This window comes from Phycodurus eques, chromosome 2 (assembly GCF_024500275.1).
Source record: "Phycodurus eques isolate BA_2022a chromosome 2, UOR_Pequ_1.1, whole genome shotgun sequence".
Lineage (NCBI taxonomy): Eukaryota > Metazoa > Chordata > Actinopteri > Syngnathiformes > Syngnathidae > Phycodurus > Phycodurus eques.
Window position 1 is genome coordinate 32,666,663 of NC_084526.1, and position 18,645 is coordinate 32,685,307.

The 18,645-nt window shown below is 44.0% G+C and overlaps 1 protein-coding gene across 10 annotated transcripts in view; it reads right to left on the minus strand.

The window, feature by feature from the left end:
- neo1a (neogenin 1a) overlaps positions 1–18,645 on the minus strand; it is a 209,475-nt gene that overhangs the window by 88,509 nt on the left and 102,321 nt on the right. For all 10 annotated transcript variants that reach the window (XM_061670361.1, XM_061670360.1, XM_061670365.1 and 7 more), the window contains exon 3: positions 5,839–6,114. In XM_061670361.1, coding sequence (XP_061526345.1) covers positions 5,839–6,114 — 276 coding nt within the window. The remainder of the gene's footprint in view (positions 1–5,838; positions 6,115–18,645) is intronic.

The window sequence follows — 18,645 nt, forward strand, 5'->3', positions numbered from 1 at the left end:
CTTTTGGACATTTCAAAATAAAAATTTGTTTCAGAGAAGATTTATAATGAATTGTGAATGATTTGCTAATTGTTGTGTGTGTGAGTTATCACACTGCTATTTGAAAAGCACATTAGACATTAAGGGCCCCGTTCGTGCGCAAGTCTTTTTTTTTTCTTTTTTTTTTTTTTTTTTAACTTGTGCACCTGTCAGGTATCGAAATTCTCCTGTCCAGACACAACCACCAAAGAGGTGTGACTAATTGAGTTCTGAGGCTGGCTGTAAATCATAGAGAATGGAATTTTCCTGAGACTTGCAAATGTCATAGAACATTGCAGTAGCAGACTTTAAAGCTTTTTATAGCTTTAAACATTTTATAATCCGCAACATTTTTTTGATTTAAAAAAAAAAAAGCTATTTTCACACAAGCCACTACTAGAGGAGATGACACAATGTTTATAAAGCCATTCAGCTTCTGTAACATCTTGCTGTATTTGTCAGTGTCTTATTTTTTATATTTAGTAAATGCCCTATTCATTTCCCGAAAATACCTTACATAGCGGATGTGTCATTGTGGGACGTGAGCACCGCTACATCTAACACACTACACTTTGAAGGCGAGCATGTGCTTTTTATTGTCTCAAATGAATCCAATAAAAGAAATTTACTCAGAATACTGTGCTATTGCCTGAACGCATGTTCAATGATTCAATATCAAACTTACCATTGTGCCATTACGATGGCTATAGAGGAAGCCCGGCGCTTAAAAAAAACCCAAAAAACTCCAAGCCACCAACAGCACACTTGAAGCAGGAAAAGCTCCTTGCAGGTGAAGAAAAGTCCGATGGCGCTGATATTTTTCACTAATTAATGTGAGAAAATATGTTGTCGTATGGCCGTAATGTTGTTGGGAGGGAGACATTATGGACGTTGGGCAGTCTGTGAGCGCCAGCGAGCGTAGGTGAGAGCTATGGGCCAGGTGTCTCCCGTACCGTCATCACAGGTCAGCTGTCGTGGGCCGTCGTCGCCAGGTTGTCACCGGGTCATCGCCGGGCCGTTGGCGAGAAATTAACTGAATCAAAACATGGAATATAATGTTTCACCTTCACGTGGCGCTGTACTTACTACAGCCTCTGTAGTAGGAGAATGCGCGCAGCATGGGCGCAGGGCCAGATTTGACAGGGAATGCCCACATTTTAGGGTTGCCCCACCCAAGCTGCGTACCTTGCTTGTGGGTGACTAAATGACTGATTTGAGTAAACGGGAGAATGTGCCCAGCCAGAAAAACACATACTGGAGAATATGGAACTATAAGACAGTATTTTACTTTTACTGGAATTTAGCCTTCCTAAGTGGTTGGTAGGGCTGTTCACGAATCTGTGGTCATTCAAACTGGCATTGGATTCCGCCCCCAAAAAAAAAAGAAATGGCCAATCAGAATTCATCCATCCATTTTCCACACCGCTTATTCTTACGAGGGTTGTGGGCTTGCTGGAGCCTATCCCAGCTAACTGCGGGCAGGAGGCGGGGTACACCCTGAACTGGTTGCCAGCCAATCGCAGGGCACACATAAACAAACAACCATTCGCACTCATATTCATACCAACGGACAATTTAGAGTCTTCAATTAACCGGGATGTTTTGGGATGTGGGAGGAAACCGGAGTACCCGGAGAAAACCCACGCAATAGCGGGGAGAACATGCAAACTCCACACAAGCGAGGCCAGATTTGAACCCACGTCCTCAGAACTCCTCATCTGACTTCACCAAAACCCTCCACTGTTTAGGTACATGATTCATTTTATTATATTCCTCTCCAGCACCTGTAAGTAACATTATGGTTGCGTACTGTACTTGTCATCTTCGTAATAACAAATTCACACATTCGACGGTACTCATAATTAACAGAGTAGGGCTATCGTTATGTTAGTAAGGTAGATTAACATTTTCGCTGATTTGCATTTGTTAATTTCACCTGTCTCTCAGGTCCCGCGATGCGGCATCTTCCGCGGAGAGAAAGGTTTGTGTTACAACAAACGGGTGTTCACCTTGCATTTCACTTTAAAATGCTACCACACATTCGCTTTTTTCTCATTTTTCCCTCTTCTCCATTCTATGTTGCGTCGCATCTTCCATCTGTGTTCCTGCTCCTTCAACCGAATAGCTTCGCTTCCGAATTCATTTTTTTTTTTTTTTTGTGGTCCTGTGCAGCTGTTAGGTCAAGCAGAATTGAGGATCTGTATCCCTTTTATGCCGGAACAGTTTTACTGTCACAGTGGAGTTTTTAAAGCTGCCGCTGTGGTTTCTGAGTTTTATCATCGATATTTATTGATAATCAGAGTTGATCAGTCGAACAGAACACCATTTTCTAGAGGGGAGTGAGAAAAGAAGACAAAAGACAAAGCACTAATTGTTAACAAGATGGGAAAAGTAAATCATATCTAAAACAATGAAACATTAGATATGAGTGTTGTATGGGGCAGTAGTGCTACACCCTGTGAGGGAAGGACCAAGGACAGAAGAAGAAGCATGCAGGACAAGGGTCGTGAACACGGCTATACAATTGAAGTGTGGTGGGAGTGACTATGTAAATTACAAAATCAGAATCATCTTTATTTGCCAAGTATGTCCAAAAAACACACAAGGAATTTGTGTCCGGTAGTTGGAGCTGCTCTAGTATGACAACAGACAGTCAATTGACAGAACACTTTTGAGACATAAAGACATTGACAAAAAACAGTCACTGAGCAATAAAGGGTTGATAGTTATCTGGTAATGCCAGTAAAGTTTTTTTTTTTTTTTTTTTTTGTTCCCCCCCCCACAATTGTGCAAAAAGATGCAGTCCTCTAGCACTTAGAGCAGTTCGAAAGACTAATATTGCAATAGTCCGGTACAATGACCATTGTGCAAAGGGGCGCCGAGACTTCAAGCGAGTAGTGCGATAATCTGGGACAATGTTGATTGTGCAAATGTTGCAGATACTCCTCAATTGGTTTGGGGGGGGATCCACCTCCCACACTTGGAGCCATGCCGTGGAATTGACATCGTTTTGCATGCACAATGACTGACAGAAGTGTCCCGTAATTGCTGTGCCTGCACCTTGGTGGCTGAGGACCCCACCCAATCAATCGAGAGGCGGGATCGGGCCCAGGAGTCCACCCAAGAGCAGCCCGGCGCACGGGACACATCCCACACCGAGGTACCCAGGGCGGTCCGCCGGCCCCACCGAGGCGCCACGACAACTGGCCAACCCCCATGCGCCCCGCCCCCTCCACCCCCAGGAGAGCAAGACGCCAGGTCCCTGACTGGCAGTCATGGGCCCTACTCCGTGATTCACTGCCCCCCACCCCCTGAGTGGTGTGGTCCATTAAAATATGGTGAGCCCAGTGACCCGTGGGAGGCAGGCCTGCCAGGCACTGCTGCCTAACAGCCAAATTTCCCCCACCCAAGACCCACTGTCCCCCAGAGATGGGTGTATGTGGTGCATTAAAAGACACGTGGGGATGAGTGTGTGTGATGCATTAAAATCCAGGGGGACAGGCAGAGTATTGATGTGCTGAAACCCAGTCCGACACGTGCACCCTCCCAACCCCACACCAGTCCCCCAGGAACCCCTGGATTTGTATGTGTACCCAGATGTGACTAGTGAGAAATATATATACAGTGAGTGAGTGGTGTGTGCTAGGTGAGTGATTAAGAGGCATGGCTCCAAGTGTGGGTTGTGGATCCCCCCCAAACCAGACAGGGACGAACACCCCACAGCAGGCCCCACAGCCAGCAGGGGACCACCCGGCAACCCCAGGGAAGAGGAAGATGCGACTGCAGCGGGACGCAAGGAAAGGAGAGAAGAGGAGGAAGCAGGCAGCACTTCCGAATTCTACCTCTCATGCATTGGTGACGGAAGCGCGTCACCCCTACGTGCGTCCATTTCTGCGACCGTCTCCATGGTAAAACTGTGATTCACAGCTTTGCTTTTCAATGTTTTTTTGAGCGTAAAATATTAATTTTAACTTGCAAACTGCGATGCAAGACCGCTTAATTTGAGCCTTGTAATTGCCAGTTGATGGGAAAAGGGAAATGTTCCACCATGTTTTTTGTTCCGAGCTGAAGAAATTGGGTGAGATGGTTGTGTTTAAAATGGATTGTGTCACTTTGAGGTTTTAAGTTGTCTTCTCTTTGTTGCGACTTCATAAAAATTTGACATACCAGCTCGTTGGTGTTAACGTGATGGCCATGTTCTTCTGGCTGGAATCCAAAATGTTCCCACATCGTCGAAGTGGTGTTAGGCTTCGGAACTAATTCCAATTATGCCACACAACTTTCTGCAATTGTAGAGCTACATGGTAGCCGTCATAAAACTTAGCTCGAGTACGCTAGCGGACACATTTCAAATGCACGCCCACGGCCAATCCATCTTTCTTCAAATGGCTGGTTGGGGCATACCGGTGTGCCTAAAAACCACCGTTCGGTGCGACCACATTAATTGCAGTCCAGAGCCCTAACCAGCCTGATTTATACCTTTCGGGCAGGTGGAGTGGGAGCCATGTGGACATACTTTAAGCTAAACAGGGACGAAACACTAAAGCTGACTGCAAATTATGCTCTGCAAAATGGATAACAAACTCGGCTTGGGCAGCAACCGCCCACGCAAGATGTGGAAGGCAAGCACCGCGTTTTTCGAATCCAGTCTCCTGCTCCGCTCCTCTGGCCGAGCCAGCTGTGCTCCCGTCAGAAAGCCGCAGCGGGGGAGGCCTGCAGCCTGTCAGCCACCGCCAACGCGCTCACCTGCACAGCCCTCCCCCGCCCCCTGTGGAGGCTACCTAGTTGATCCTACCAATAGCATACGCTTGTCTCAAAGAGCCCCTCACCTTTTTAAAACAGAGTCCAGAGTAAAGAGATGCACAGTATGTGATGGTAATGATGATGGATGGCTGTCCTAAAGACAGATGCAAACCGGCAACGTAGTGCTTCACCAATGACTGTTTTTATTGTGGTGAGGGGGAGGTGTAGGTAAAATGAGAGGTGACACAGAGAACGGATCTTTCCTACTCATGTAGACAACATTTTCTAAATGCCAGAAACAAAAATTATCAAGACATACCGTCCATATGGCATTGCAATTTTGGAGCTTCTGAACGATCTAAGGGCTGACTGAGTCACAAGAAGGAGTCATGCCATATTACTTATGACAAAAATCATTTTAACTATATTTCCATGTGTCTGGGCCGTTTTGACTGGCAATATGTGCTGGCCTCTCCCAGAGGAGTTTTTTTTGGGTGTTCTTTCTCTAGTTTTAAACAGTACTACTCAGGATGGGGAGATGCATCCAATTTACATGAACTTGTGATGAGTTTAATCAACAAAACATGGCTTTTATACAGTTGGTGATTCCCCCAAAATTATGATATATTGATATAATTGCGATGGATTTATTTTCTGTACCTCAGTAATATGTTGGTTTGCCTTTTCCACTAATACTTCCACCACTTCGCCACTTGAAAATTAATTTTGTCCTCGCGGTGCTCTCCCAAATTTTCCATGGTGAATACCATCAAACCACCGAAAGTGCAAAACCCTCAATACGGCGGCCTCCACCATTTTTGCACCTGTGGCCAATTGCGTCACAATCTTAGTAGATCACGCCCACCAACAGCGCGTGCAATCTGTTAGAAAGAACACACTATTTAGCACCCGCTATTTGGGATCTTAGTAAACCAGGCTCTTCGTCTTCACAACATGGCTGATGTAGAAATCTGCAGCCAAAACAACAGTTTATATCAGCTTTTAATTAAAAATAGTCAACGAAAAACAACCCCTAAGTTAATGCTGGACAACAGTCTGCTTGCCAACTCAGCATACCTGGCAGGATTTGGAGCTGTGCCTCTTCGCTGGACTTTGATGATCCCACATTTTCCACCATGCAGCGGTAGAGACCAGAATCGTTTTCTGTGGCGTTGCTGATCACCAAGGCACCACTGGGTAGCTGGACCAGCCTCAAGTTGAGCTCCAGGGGTTGACGGTCTTTTTCCCAGCGAGTGAAGGGCACCAGGTCTGAGTTGACCTCACAGGCCATTACTTGGCTGTCACCTTGACGCACAGTGGTAGGTGCTGGTTGGCTGGCGAACCTCGGCATTCCTTCAAAAGGGGGACAGCGAAGAAGTTAAACACAAATCTTGTCATAATCAATATTTTCAGGTAGAACAAACATTTCACAAAGAATTACATTTTAGAATGTGCTTTTAGTTTCTGATGACAGGTACTCTGTGCACCTTAAATGAATTTAGTGGGAATTTTTTTGCTGAGACATTGAGATAAGATCTTTTGTGCGATAACCTAGTCATTGTATTATGTTTTTGTAATAATTTTCACAAATTTAAGGGACAATATATACAAACCTAAAGTATTTAAAAACATTGAAGATGAAAATCCCATTTGATTGACATTTAGAGTAAACCAACCCTGAAGACCAATTCGACACAAAAACACAATCTTTAAACCTGATAAGCACAGGGGCGGAGCCAGAGGAGAGGCCGGGGTCGCACTGGACTCCCCTGAAATCTGATTGGACTCCCCCAGGTGCCCCCCCAGGTGATTGACATATCACGGCATCGCACATATCTTGTCGAAAGAAGCCGTTTGCATTTTGAAATCTGTGACGCTTTTTGACTGCTAAATCCCTCCGGTACAGTAGTTGGCGCTATGTACCACAAGGAGTGGTAATCCACATTTATTAGGAGGAGAAGAAGAATCTCAACAGAAGAAGAGGATTTGCCCCAGAGCCAGTCAACGTCACAACCTCATCCTAAAGTAAGTTTTACGGTGGTGTCCTAATGAGTCAATGTTTAAAATCACTTTTGTGTTCAGATAGGAGATCGTTTTGCAAGGCACCACAGGTATAAAGCTAAAGCTAGCATAAAGTTACATCTCATGGCGGTAAAAACGAAAACTTATCACCCAGCGCATGCTGTGTTTCAATTAGCAGCCACTGCAGTGTGCCAATCTCGGGCATATGGACAAGTTACATCTCATGGCGTCTACACATGGCCAGTGTCAGCTTCGAACAGCCACTCCACATTAACGTGTACATTTAATTCAGATTGCTGCTTATATTAACGTGTTTTTCCAATGATTTTAGAGGAATGAAACTAGCAGACAATCGGCCAGCTCACGGTGTCATGCTCTGTTGTCGAGCTCTGCCACTGGATAAGCAAAACTGCATTTTGAAAGATAATCCATCCATCCATCCATTTTCTACTGCTTATCCAAGGTCCGGTCACGGGGCAGTAGCTATAGCAGGGACGCCCAGACTTTCCTCTCCCCAGCCACTTCATCCAGCTCTTCCGGGGGGATCCCGAAGCGTTCCCAGGCCAGCCGAAAGACGTAATCTCTCCAGCGTGTCCTGGGTCGTCCCCGAACGGGCCTGGAACACCTCACCAGAGTGAACATCAGATGCCCAAGCCACCTCATCTGGCTCATCTCGATGTGGAGGAGCAGCGGCTCTACTCTGAGATCCTCCCAGATGACCGAGCTTCTCACCCTCTCTCTAAGGGAGAGCTCGGATACCCTGCGGAGGAAACTCATTTCGGCCGCTTGTATCCGGGATATTTTTCTTTTGGTCACGACCGACAGCTTCTGACGATAGGTGAGTGTAGGAACATAGATCGACCGGTAAATTGAGAGCTTCACCTTTCGGCTTAACTCCTTCTTTACCACAACGGACCGATACAAAGTCTGCATCACTGCAGACGCTGCACCGATCCGCCTGTCGATCTCCTGTTCCATTCTTCCCTCACTTGTGAACAAGACCTCAAGAAACTTTAACTCATCCACTTGGGGCAGGATCTCATCCCCGACCTGGAGAGGGCACGCCACCCTTTTCCGACTGAGGACCATGGTCTCAGATTTGGAGGTGCTGATTATCATCCCAGCCATTTCACACTCGGCTGCGAACTGCTCCGGTAAAAGTTGGAGATCATGGCTTGATGAAGCCAACAGAACCACATCATCTTCAAAAAGCAGAGATGCAATACTGAGGCCACCAAACCGGACCAACCTATACGCCTTGGCTGCGCCTTGAGATTCTGTCCATAAACGTTATGAACAGAATCGGTGACAAAGGGCAGCCTTGGCGGAGTCCAACCCTCACTGGAAACGAGTCCGACTCACTGCCGGATATGCGGACCAAACTCTGACTCAGGTCGTACAGAGACCAAACAGCCCGTATCAGGGGGTTCGGTACCCCATACTCCCGAAGCACCCCCCACAGGACTACCCGAGGGACATGGTCGAACGCCTTCTCTGAGTCCACAAAACACATGTAAACTGGTTGGGCGAGCTCTCATGCACCCTCGAGGAGGTGTAGAGCTGGTCCACTGTTCCACGGCCAGGACCAAAACCACACTGCTCCTTCTGGATCTGAGATTCGACTTCCCGACGGAGCCTCCTCTCCAGCACCCCGAGGAGTGTGATCCCCCTGTAGTTGGAACACACCCTCTGGTCCCCCTTTTAAGAAGACCACCCCAGTCTGCCAATCCAGAGGCATGTCAACCAGGACAGCCCCACAACATCCAGAGCCTTAAGGAACGCCGGGCAAATCTCATCAACCCCCGGGGCCAAGGAGCTTTTTAACCACTTCGGTGACCTCAACCCCAGAGATAGGAGATCCCACCTCAGAGACCCTAGACTCACAGTGGAATTGAGGAGGTCTTCGAAGTATTCTCCCCACCGACTCACAACGTCCCGAGTCGAGGTCAGCAGCGCCCCATCCCCACTATACACAGTGTTGATGGTGCACTGCTTCCCCCTTCTGAGACGCCGGATGGTGGACCAGAATTTCCTCGAAGCCGTCCGGAAGTCTTTCTCCATGGCCTCACCGAACTCCTCCCATACCCGGGTTTTTGCTTCAGCGACCACCAAAGCTGCATTCCGCTTGGCCAGCTGGTACCCATCAGCTGCCTCAGGAGTTCCACAGGCAAAAAAGGCCCGATAGGACTCCTTCTTCAGCTTGACGACATCCCTCACTGTTGTTGTCCACCAACAGGTTCGGGGATTGCTGCCACGACAGGCACCGACCACCTTACGGCTACAGCTCTGGTCAGCCACCTCAGCAATGGAGGCGCGGAACATGGTCCACTCGGACTCGATCCCCCCTCCTCTCCCGGAACATGAGCAAAGTTCTGTCGGAGGTGGGAGTTGAAACTCTGCCAGACCCTCCCAGTAGACCCTCACAATATGTTTATTATTTGTACAGTTCTGCTACCTAGGGTGTCCTGGTGCCAAGTGCACGTGTGGACACCCTTATGCTTCAACATGGTGTTTGTTATGGACAATCCGTGATGAGCACAGAAGTCCAATAACGGAACACCGCTTGGGTTCTGATCGGGGGTGGGCGCTCCTCCCAATCACACCCTTCCAGGACTCACTGTCATTGCCCACGTGGGGATTGAAGTCCCCTCTCCAGCACCCCCTCCAAGGACTCCAAAAAGGGTGGGTACTCTGAACTGCTGTGAGGCATAAACAACAGTCAGGACCCGTCCCCCCTACCCGAAGGCGGAGTGAGGCTACCCTCTCATCCACCGGGGTGAACCCCAATGTACAGGCGCAGAGCCGGGGGACAATAAGTATACCCACACCTGCTCTGCGCCTCTCACTGTGGGCAACTCCAGAGTGGAAGAAAGTCCAACCCCTCTCGAGAGGACTGGTACCAGAGCCCAAGCTATGTGTGGAGGCGAGTTGAACCACTACACTACCAATGGGCCATCGTAGCATATTGCATTCCATATTTTGCATTGAGCTGCAGCGTCCATCCATCCATCAATTTTCTGAGCCGCTTTTCCTCACAGGACTGCAAATCCCAAGACAAACAAGTGTATTTGTGTAGCAAAAACATTTACCAAAATGGTTAATATGTGACGCAGACCGGTAGACAGGCAAAACTCATTTAAAATGACAGTTTCCACGAGCTGTTGGTGCTTACCTCTAATTTCATTGCAGCAGAAAATAATTACTTCAAGTGTTTACAGTCATTGATCTGAAACCAACACTCACAGAACGTGTTTGAAACAATTGCATGTAATTACTTTAATTACAGAGAATCGTCAAGATGTAAACCGCTAAAGGTAATTAGGGAAGATGAGTAACAAGGCCACTCCATCAACCATAAAAATCAGAATTCCGGGGACCTCTTTGGAGATAGCTGTGTGTGTGTGTGTGTGTGTGTGTGTGTGTGTGTGTGTGTGTGTGTGTTTGTGTGCGTGCCTCCGTGCATGCGTGTGAGCATGCAGGCGTGCCGGGAGGATCGGCAGATACCAAAGTGAGTAAAAAGGAGAGATGTTTTGATCACCATTTGTTAGTTTGTTATCAACATGATCGCAAAACAAGTGATTTCCATAGAACTTGGTGGAACAATAGCACATGTACCAATTTAATTCACCATTTATTGTTTGTAGGGATTTGGCAAAATGATACAGGAGTTTCTTTCCTTTTTTTACTCTTTTGAGTCCATCCCCAACCTAGATAGATATACATTAAATTTGTACAATAATTTCTGAGGACCAGAGTTCAAATCCCGGCCCCGCCTGTGTGGAGTTTGCATGTTCTCCCCGTGCCTGCGTGGGTTTTCTGCACTCCGGTTTCCACCCACATCCCAAAAACATGCAGGGTAGGTTAATTGAAGACTCTAAATTGCCCGTAGTTGTGAATGTGAGTGCGAATGGTTGTTTGTTTATATGTGCCCTGCGATTGGTTGCCTACCAGTTCGGGGTTCACCCCGCCTCTTGCCCGAAAATAGCTGGGATAGGCTGCAGCACGCCCGCGACCCTTGTGAGGATAAGTGGAACGGAAGATTAATGAATTAATGAATTTCTATCTTGCCAATAATGTCTTTCAGCTTCCAGCACACCCTGAATTGGCCTAACAGCAGTAGAGAGCACACATGAACCACAAAGTAGCCTGTTAATGAACAGATGGACAAACAAACAGCACTGCACTACCCCCCCCCCCCCAAGAACATCAACATGAACAATTGTAATTATTGTCATTTAGTGGTGTGCATATTAGGTACCACGCTCTAAAGAAGGGGCATTTGTGTTTAGTAACAATACTGTTAGCCGAGGCCGAAATCTTGCTGAAGTGTGATATAGCGCATATGCCTCCTGTCACCTAAACGGTGCTTTAAATCCTCTGTCAAGACTGAGTCCAGGGGTTTGGAGATAGAGTCAAAACAGTTTAAGACTCCCTTCAGCCGATCCGACTCTTCACTGCGGAAATCTAAGGAGCAACCAATCAAAGACTGTATCATGATTAAGGCACACATTACAGATATGAGAACCATATTCTCCATTAGAATAATTATTAGATATATTTTTATCATAACTAGATGAGAGGCTGGGTGAATAATACATCCGTAGTGGGGGAATTCTGGTGTACAGATCTGGCTTTTAATAATGATTGAATTTGATTTAAAACATCTTTTAGCAATGAGCCCAAGAATCTTTAGCACTAGCAGTTTTATGGACTTTCATCTTTGCCGGTTATGTTCGTAGCAGCAATAAATTCAATGATAATTGGCCACTGAACAGTACTAAAGTTAACAAAACATTCTAAGTGAGCAGTAATGGCTATGAGGGTTAAATATTGTTTGGAACGCTGCTGCAGTATTTGATTCAAATGTATGGAACTGATTCGAAAGGTTCCTCTTTCTTACTGCTTCGCCAGAGGAGGAAGTTTATTCCCGCATTTGTGCCTATGTTTCTCACCACCATAACTCTATGCTTTTCAACCGTCTAATATAATTGCCTAAGTGTAGCAATATGATTTAAGCAGCCAGGTGAGATGTCAAAGTTTAGAGCCTCAGGAAATTGAAACTGTTTGGCCCAAAGAGGCCTGACATTTTAAAGGATGAGGTTGAAAACAAAGGTCTCAGGTCTAATAACCAGAGATACACCCTGGGCTTTGTGTTGCATGTGAGAGATGACATTTGGCCCAAAGTGCACATGGGGGAGATAGCCTGAAAGTCATTAGCAGACATGACAAGATATTTTATTCTTAACAAAGAATGTCCTACCATCTTCGATTAGCACTGTGGACACAAGACTATTCTGTTCCAACCCGCACTGATGAACTACCTACTTCAATGAGTGTGACCGGAAATTTTAAGTGCAGCCAACATTTTTGATGATGGGTTCACAAGGAAAACCGATTTTGTGCTACAGTAAGTCTTCTGAACGTTTGAATTCTAGGAGAGTAGATTTGTCAAAACATGAATGTGTTGATGTGCATACAGAGTGGAAAATTAGACCAAGATCATGAGTGGTAGCTTGAAGCCTTTCGGGATGCCTTTTAATGCCAGACATGAACTGGTACACTTAGCAGTCGGTGGCTGTATTCAAAAACCCATTGCCCAAGATGCATACTAATACCAGAAAGAGGCCAAATCCTTTGTCCTACTAGACACATTTCCTCTTAATCAGTATGTGTCCATCCTATTATATAACAACCACCAATCGTGAAGTGACTGCCTTAAATTATGGCTTGGTGTGCGCGCGCGTGTGTGCGTGTGCGCGCATGTGTCTGCACGTGTCTGTGGATCCGACGCATATACACACAGTGGTGTGGGTCAGGGAAGGGCATTTGAGATGGGAAGTGAAGAATGTGGGTTCCAACACTATCGATTCCAATTAATCACAATTCCTTTTAAATTGACTATGCGGGAGCTCTGTATCCACCTTTGGTGAGCTACTGAAGTGCTTCCAAGAATGCATAATGTCACAGCAGGCAAAATACAAAAAATGTTTTTAGGGTATTGACAAGAATTATTTAATTAAATCAGACATGAGGCGGCAAGGTGAACCACTGGTTAGCACATTTGCCTCACAGTACTGGGGACTGGGGTTGAAATCCCGGCCCGGCCTGTGTGGAGTTTGCATGTTCTCCCCGTCCCAGCGTGGGTTTTCTCCAGGCACTCCGGTTTCCTCCCACATCCCAAAAACATGCATTCATTGAAGACTCTAAAATTGCCCGTAGGTGTGAATGTGAGTGTGAATGGTTGTTTGTTTATATGTGCCCTGCGATTGGCTGGCGACCAGTTCAGGGTGTACCCCGCCTCTCGCCCGAAGATAGCTGAGATAGGCTCCAGCACGCCCGTGACCCTAGTGAGGATAAGTGGAACAGAAGATGAATGAATGAATGAAAAATCTGACATAAATGACCGTAAATGATTTTTTTACCCCCAATATACCATTAATCCAATGGTGAGACGAGCTAGTATGTTCTTTGAGGTGTTCTTCCTCTGATCCACCAACCTTACATCATCTGTTTGTTTTCCAATCACACCGTAAGCATTCTATCAGCTTTGAACATCATGACTGTCAATTGCACACTTACATGTAGACTACGTTCACACATGATGCCCAATTCAGATTTTTTTTTTTTTTTTAAGCCAACCTTTTTATGTCGTCGTTCACATTACTGAATCCAAATGCGGCTTCTACTGAGGAAAAAAATGCGCCTGTGATGCCACATGCATGCGCACAAAACATGTCGTCACATTGCGCGTGCACGCAACCATGAGACGCCATGTTGACCAAAGTAAATAAGGCCCCTCGCGTAGGTCTCATCATGACGCATTTGTAGTAATTTCAAAGATTTTGTGCAACCAGAGCCAACATTTTCTTATATCCATTAGTTCTAAAGCATCTTCTTTTCACAACTGACTGTTTTCTGCTCCTTTGTCCGCCGTTTGCTTTTGTTGTGTTTCTCTTGTCCAACAATTGTGACGTTTGTCGCCTTTTGATGACGTATAGGTCGGACGCGGGCTCAGTGAGCATCCATACTGCACTCACTTCAGATATACGTACAACCCCAATTCCAATGAAGTTGGGACGTTGTGTTAAACATAAATAAAAAAAGAATACAATGATTTGCAAATCATGTTCAACCTATTTTTAATTGAATACACTACAAAGACAAGATATTTAATGTTGAAAATGATAAACTTGAGTGTTTTTATCAAATAATCATTAACTTAGAATTTTATGGCTGCAACACATTCCAAAAAAGCTGGGACAGGTGGCAAAAAAGACTGAGAAAGTTGAGGAATGCTCATCAAACACCCCACTCATATGCTGCCATCGAAGCAACGTCTTTTTCATGGACACCCCTGCTTATTTCAGCAAGACAATGCCAAACCACATTCTGCACGTGTTACAACAGCGTGGCTTCATAGTAAAAGAGTGCGGGTACGAGACTGGCCTGCCTGCAGTCCGGACCTGTCTGCCATTGAAAATGTGTGGCGCATTATGAAGTGTAAAATACGACAACGGAGACCCTGGACTGTTGAACAGCTGAAGCTGTACATCAAGCAAGAATGGGAAAGAATTCCACCTACAAAGCTTCAGCAATTCGTGTCCTCAGTTCCCAAACGTTTATTGAATGTTGTTCAAAGAAAAGGTGATGTAACACATTGGTAAACATGACCCTGTCCCAGCTTTTTTGGAATGTGTTGCAGCCATAAAATTCTAACTTAATGATTATTTGCTAAAAACAATCAAGTTTATCAGTTTGACCATTCAATATCTTGTCTTTGTAGTGTATTCAATTCAATATAATTTGAACATGATTTGCAAATCATTGGATTCTGTTTTTATTTATGTTTAACACAACGTCCCAACTTCATTGGAATTGGGGTTGTATATCCGATTTATATCCACATATGAAAGAGGCCTGGGTCGGATATGAAATAATTGGAATTGTACTGTTCACATTGACATGAAAGAATCTGATACATGTCACACTGGGCAAAAAAAACGGAATTGACCTGCAGTGTGAACCTAGCCAGAGAGTAAGAGGAACCATACATGCACATCAACAGGCATGCACTTAAATTGCACAGTTGGGTCTATGATGCTGGGAAGTAACATCCAACATAGAATAACAATGAGCACTTTAATGGGATATGCAGAGATTCAAAGATCTCCCCCTAGATTTCGGGCATTAATAACTGCACAATAGCTGCCTTTCTCCAAGGAAACTCCATATTCCATGTTACAGAAGTGTTATTTTTTAATATAAAGAATGAAATTGCGGCAAAGCAGAGATAGAGAATCCCAGCGCTTCTAATGTGCAAGTTTGGACTGACAAAATAGTAGATTTCAAATCTTTCATTTGAAAAAAATGTTAATTTTGTTCTACACATATATATGTAAAGAGTTCTATCGAGGATTTTTCATACAACCTGCAGTAGGCCAACTCAAATCACTGAAAGATTTGCTATAATACTTTGTAGCGAATAATCCCCTTGTGGGGGGGACACAAGTCAGAGTTAGGTCAGAAATTTTAAGATTTGAGACTTGCTCAGAAAAGGTTCCACTTTTGTTGCTTCTGATAAGTGTTTACGGACGGACGGCCTTGCTGCCCTGGCGGACCACCTCTGCATAAATCAGCGTGTCCACCATATTTGATGTGGCAGATCTTGTCATGGCCCTGTGTTTCAAATTGTTTTTCTTTGTGTTGCAGTGTCTGGGTGAGCGAAGGTGGGCGTTGACATCGGTGACGCACCTGTCATGCATTGTAATCATCAGCCTTTTTAGGGGGCACCGTGACAGTGTGTGGGCGTCGGAATATTCACTCGTTTTTGCCCCGTGTTTGCCGCCGTTCTGACCGCTGTCAAAATTTAGGTTCTATATGATCATACCACACGGACCTTTTGCCGTGTCTCCCTGCGTTATCTGATTTTTGATTCTCTCTGGTGGTGAGTCCCTTTAGTTTTGTATGTCTCGCCATCACATGCTCTGTCATTGAATTGAAATTGTTCGGACCTCTTTCCGAGAGTCTCTTTTTTTGGGATCTGCCCTTACGGCATTGCCGTCCGTGACAGATCTATTGTTAATGCATGTAAACTGATTGAACTACGTAAAGCAACAACCTACAAACTGTAAAAAGTTAGTGCCTCTCATTCATGCATTTACATACACACACTAATATACCGGTATTTAAGAACTAGATGCTGCTTCTTGTGTTCCCTTCGGCTTGTCCCATTAGGGGTCACCATACATGCAATGTGGGTAATTTTTAGTCTGATGATTATAAATGTTTATTCCTATATTTATGTATATTTATATCACAATAGCAGTGTTACATAAATTGGGAGCTGTAAATATTGCAAACATTAGAAAACTTCATGAGTTGGTTTGATGCTTATCTAGTGTGCATTCTAAACCGATACAGTAAGGAGTAATATTTTATAATCATCAGATTATCAGGTTGTTTTAGTGCCCATCTGTACTACCCACCCACCATGTGTCTCTAATAACAAGATCCTGAAATGTAGATGTGATCTAGATGAATGAGAATATTCACAGACATGGGATTTCTGAAAAAAGCCCAGCAACATTTGCTTTTAATTCATTTTGTAGAATCATTTAGATATTGAGTGCTTTATATCAATTTAACTAATAATGGCAATCACTTGAGAAGGACTAACAAAGACTTTATTGTTTGGAGGCTGGTTTCACCACAGAAACTCGCATTATTAATGCACATACTAAGTCAGCAAATTATAATCACAAAATGATGATAGAATGGCCTAATACAGTCCCCTCCAAACGTATTGGAACGGCAAGGTCAATTCCTTTGTTTTTGTTGTATACTGAGACAAACAAGAACTGAAAGAGGCTGCAGTAAAGGCCTGGAAAGGTATTTCAAGTGAAGAATGCAACAGTCTGGTGAAGTCAGTGGGTCACAGGCTTGACGCAGTTATTGCAAGTAAGTGTTAATCATGTCTGTTCCAATACTTTGGCTCACTTGAAAAGTGGGTGGCTTCAAACAAAAGGTGCTCTGTCCTGAGTTGTTTAACACATCAAGATGTAAATACCATGTAATACAAGCTGGAATTCTGAACATTTGTCTCATATTCATCTTTTGATCTGAAACCCAAATGTCTTCATTATACAACAAAACAAAGGAATTTAACTTGCCGTTCTAATACTTTTTGAGGGGACTGTACAATGAAAAGTCTTAGCCCCAAGAGGTAAGGCTTTGAGTGTAAATGGGTTGGTAACAACAAATGATAAAATGGATCAAATGATGAAGATCACCAAAAGAAATGTGCAGCAAATTGGCCAACAAAGCAATTCATCAAATGACAATGTGATGTCCAACTTTCAATTTTTTCTTTTTTTTTTTTTTCTTTCCCGGAATCAGTGAATTGCACCAAAATCAACCAATGAATTAGAAAAGAAAATAATTTTCTTCATCAGAATTTACCCATGTCACTATGGAAGGCTCTTCTTCATTGAGGAGCCTTAGTCCTCCTCCCCTTTTTCCTCCTAAGTTAAAGTTAATGAGGAATAAACTGGAATCATATTTATCATGTTTTTGTTTTATTTCGTTAAAATTGTGGTTGTTCACTTATTTCTATATTGCACATTTTTATTTAACCATACACAATGATTAAAAAAGCTAAGTAGAACTTAATTTTGGATCTGGAAAGGATTAAATACATTTCCATTCATTTCAATAGGAAACTTTATCTTGGGTTAAGAACTTAGATTGTTATATTTGTCATCATTTTTATTTCAAATATGCACTGTCACACCTTCACCTTTTTACATTGACATACACACACAGTAACATTCACAATGTCTCTATTTGTCTTTGTGTTGCTGCTTTACAAAAAAAGAAAGGACCAGGTAGAAAAAGCAATATGCACAAGCACTGAAAATAAAGCTGTAAATTGGCAGAACGTACCGTTTTTGAGTAATGAAACAGGTGTCAGCATTGGTAATAAAGGTGGGTGGATGTACCGATCAAATTATTCCAAATTCTAATGTAGTTGGGATGTTGCGTAAAACGTTAATAGAAACAGAATACAGTGATTTGAACACCCTTTTTCACCTGTATTCAATTAAATATACTCCAAAGACAAGATATTTGATGTTCAAATTGATAATCTTTTTTTTTTTTTTTTTTTTCAAATATCTACTCATTATTAATTTGATGCCTGCTACATGTTCCAAAAAAGTGTAGACGGGCATGTTTACGACTCTTCCATCACCTTTCCTTTTAACAGCACTCAATTAGACACAGATTGTTGAAGCTTTGTTGGTGGAATTCTTTCCCATTCTTGCTTGATGTACAACTTGATTTGCTCGACAGTCCTGGTTCTCCGTTGTCATACTTTGCACTTCTTAAAGTGACACACATTTTTAATGAGAGACAGGTCTGAACTCCTGGCAGGCCAGCCTAGTACTTACACTCTTTTACGACAAAGCCAAGATGTTGTAACACGTGCAGAATGTGGCTTGGCATTGCCTTGTTGAAATAAACAGGGACGTCCGTGAAAAAGACATTGCTTGGATGGTACGTACCTTTCAGCACTATTGGTGCCTTCACAGATGTGCAAGTTACCCAGGTCAAGGGCACTAACACACCCCCATACCATCAGAAATGTTGGCTTTTGAACTTTGGGCTAAAAACAATCCACTTGGTCATTTTCCTCTATTGCCCGGAGGAAACGACATCCATGATTTCCAAAAACAATTTAAAATGTGGCACACTTTTCCACTTCAACAGTTCCTGAAACACAACGGGAAAAAAACATCTCCTGATTCTCTGAAGCTTTTTATGATATTATTTACCATAGATGAAGAAATCCCTAAATTCCATGCA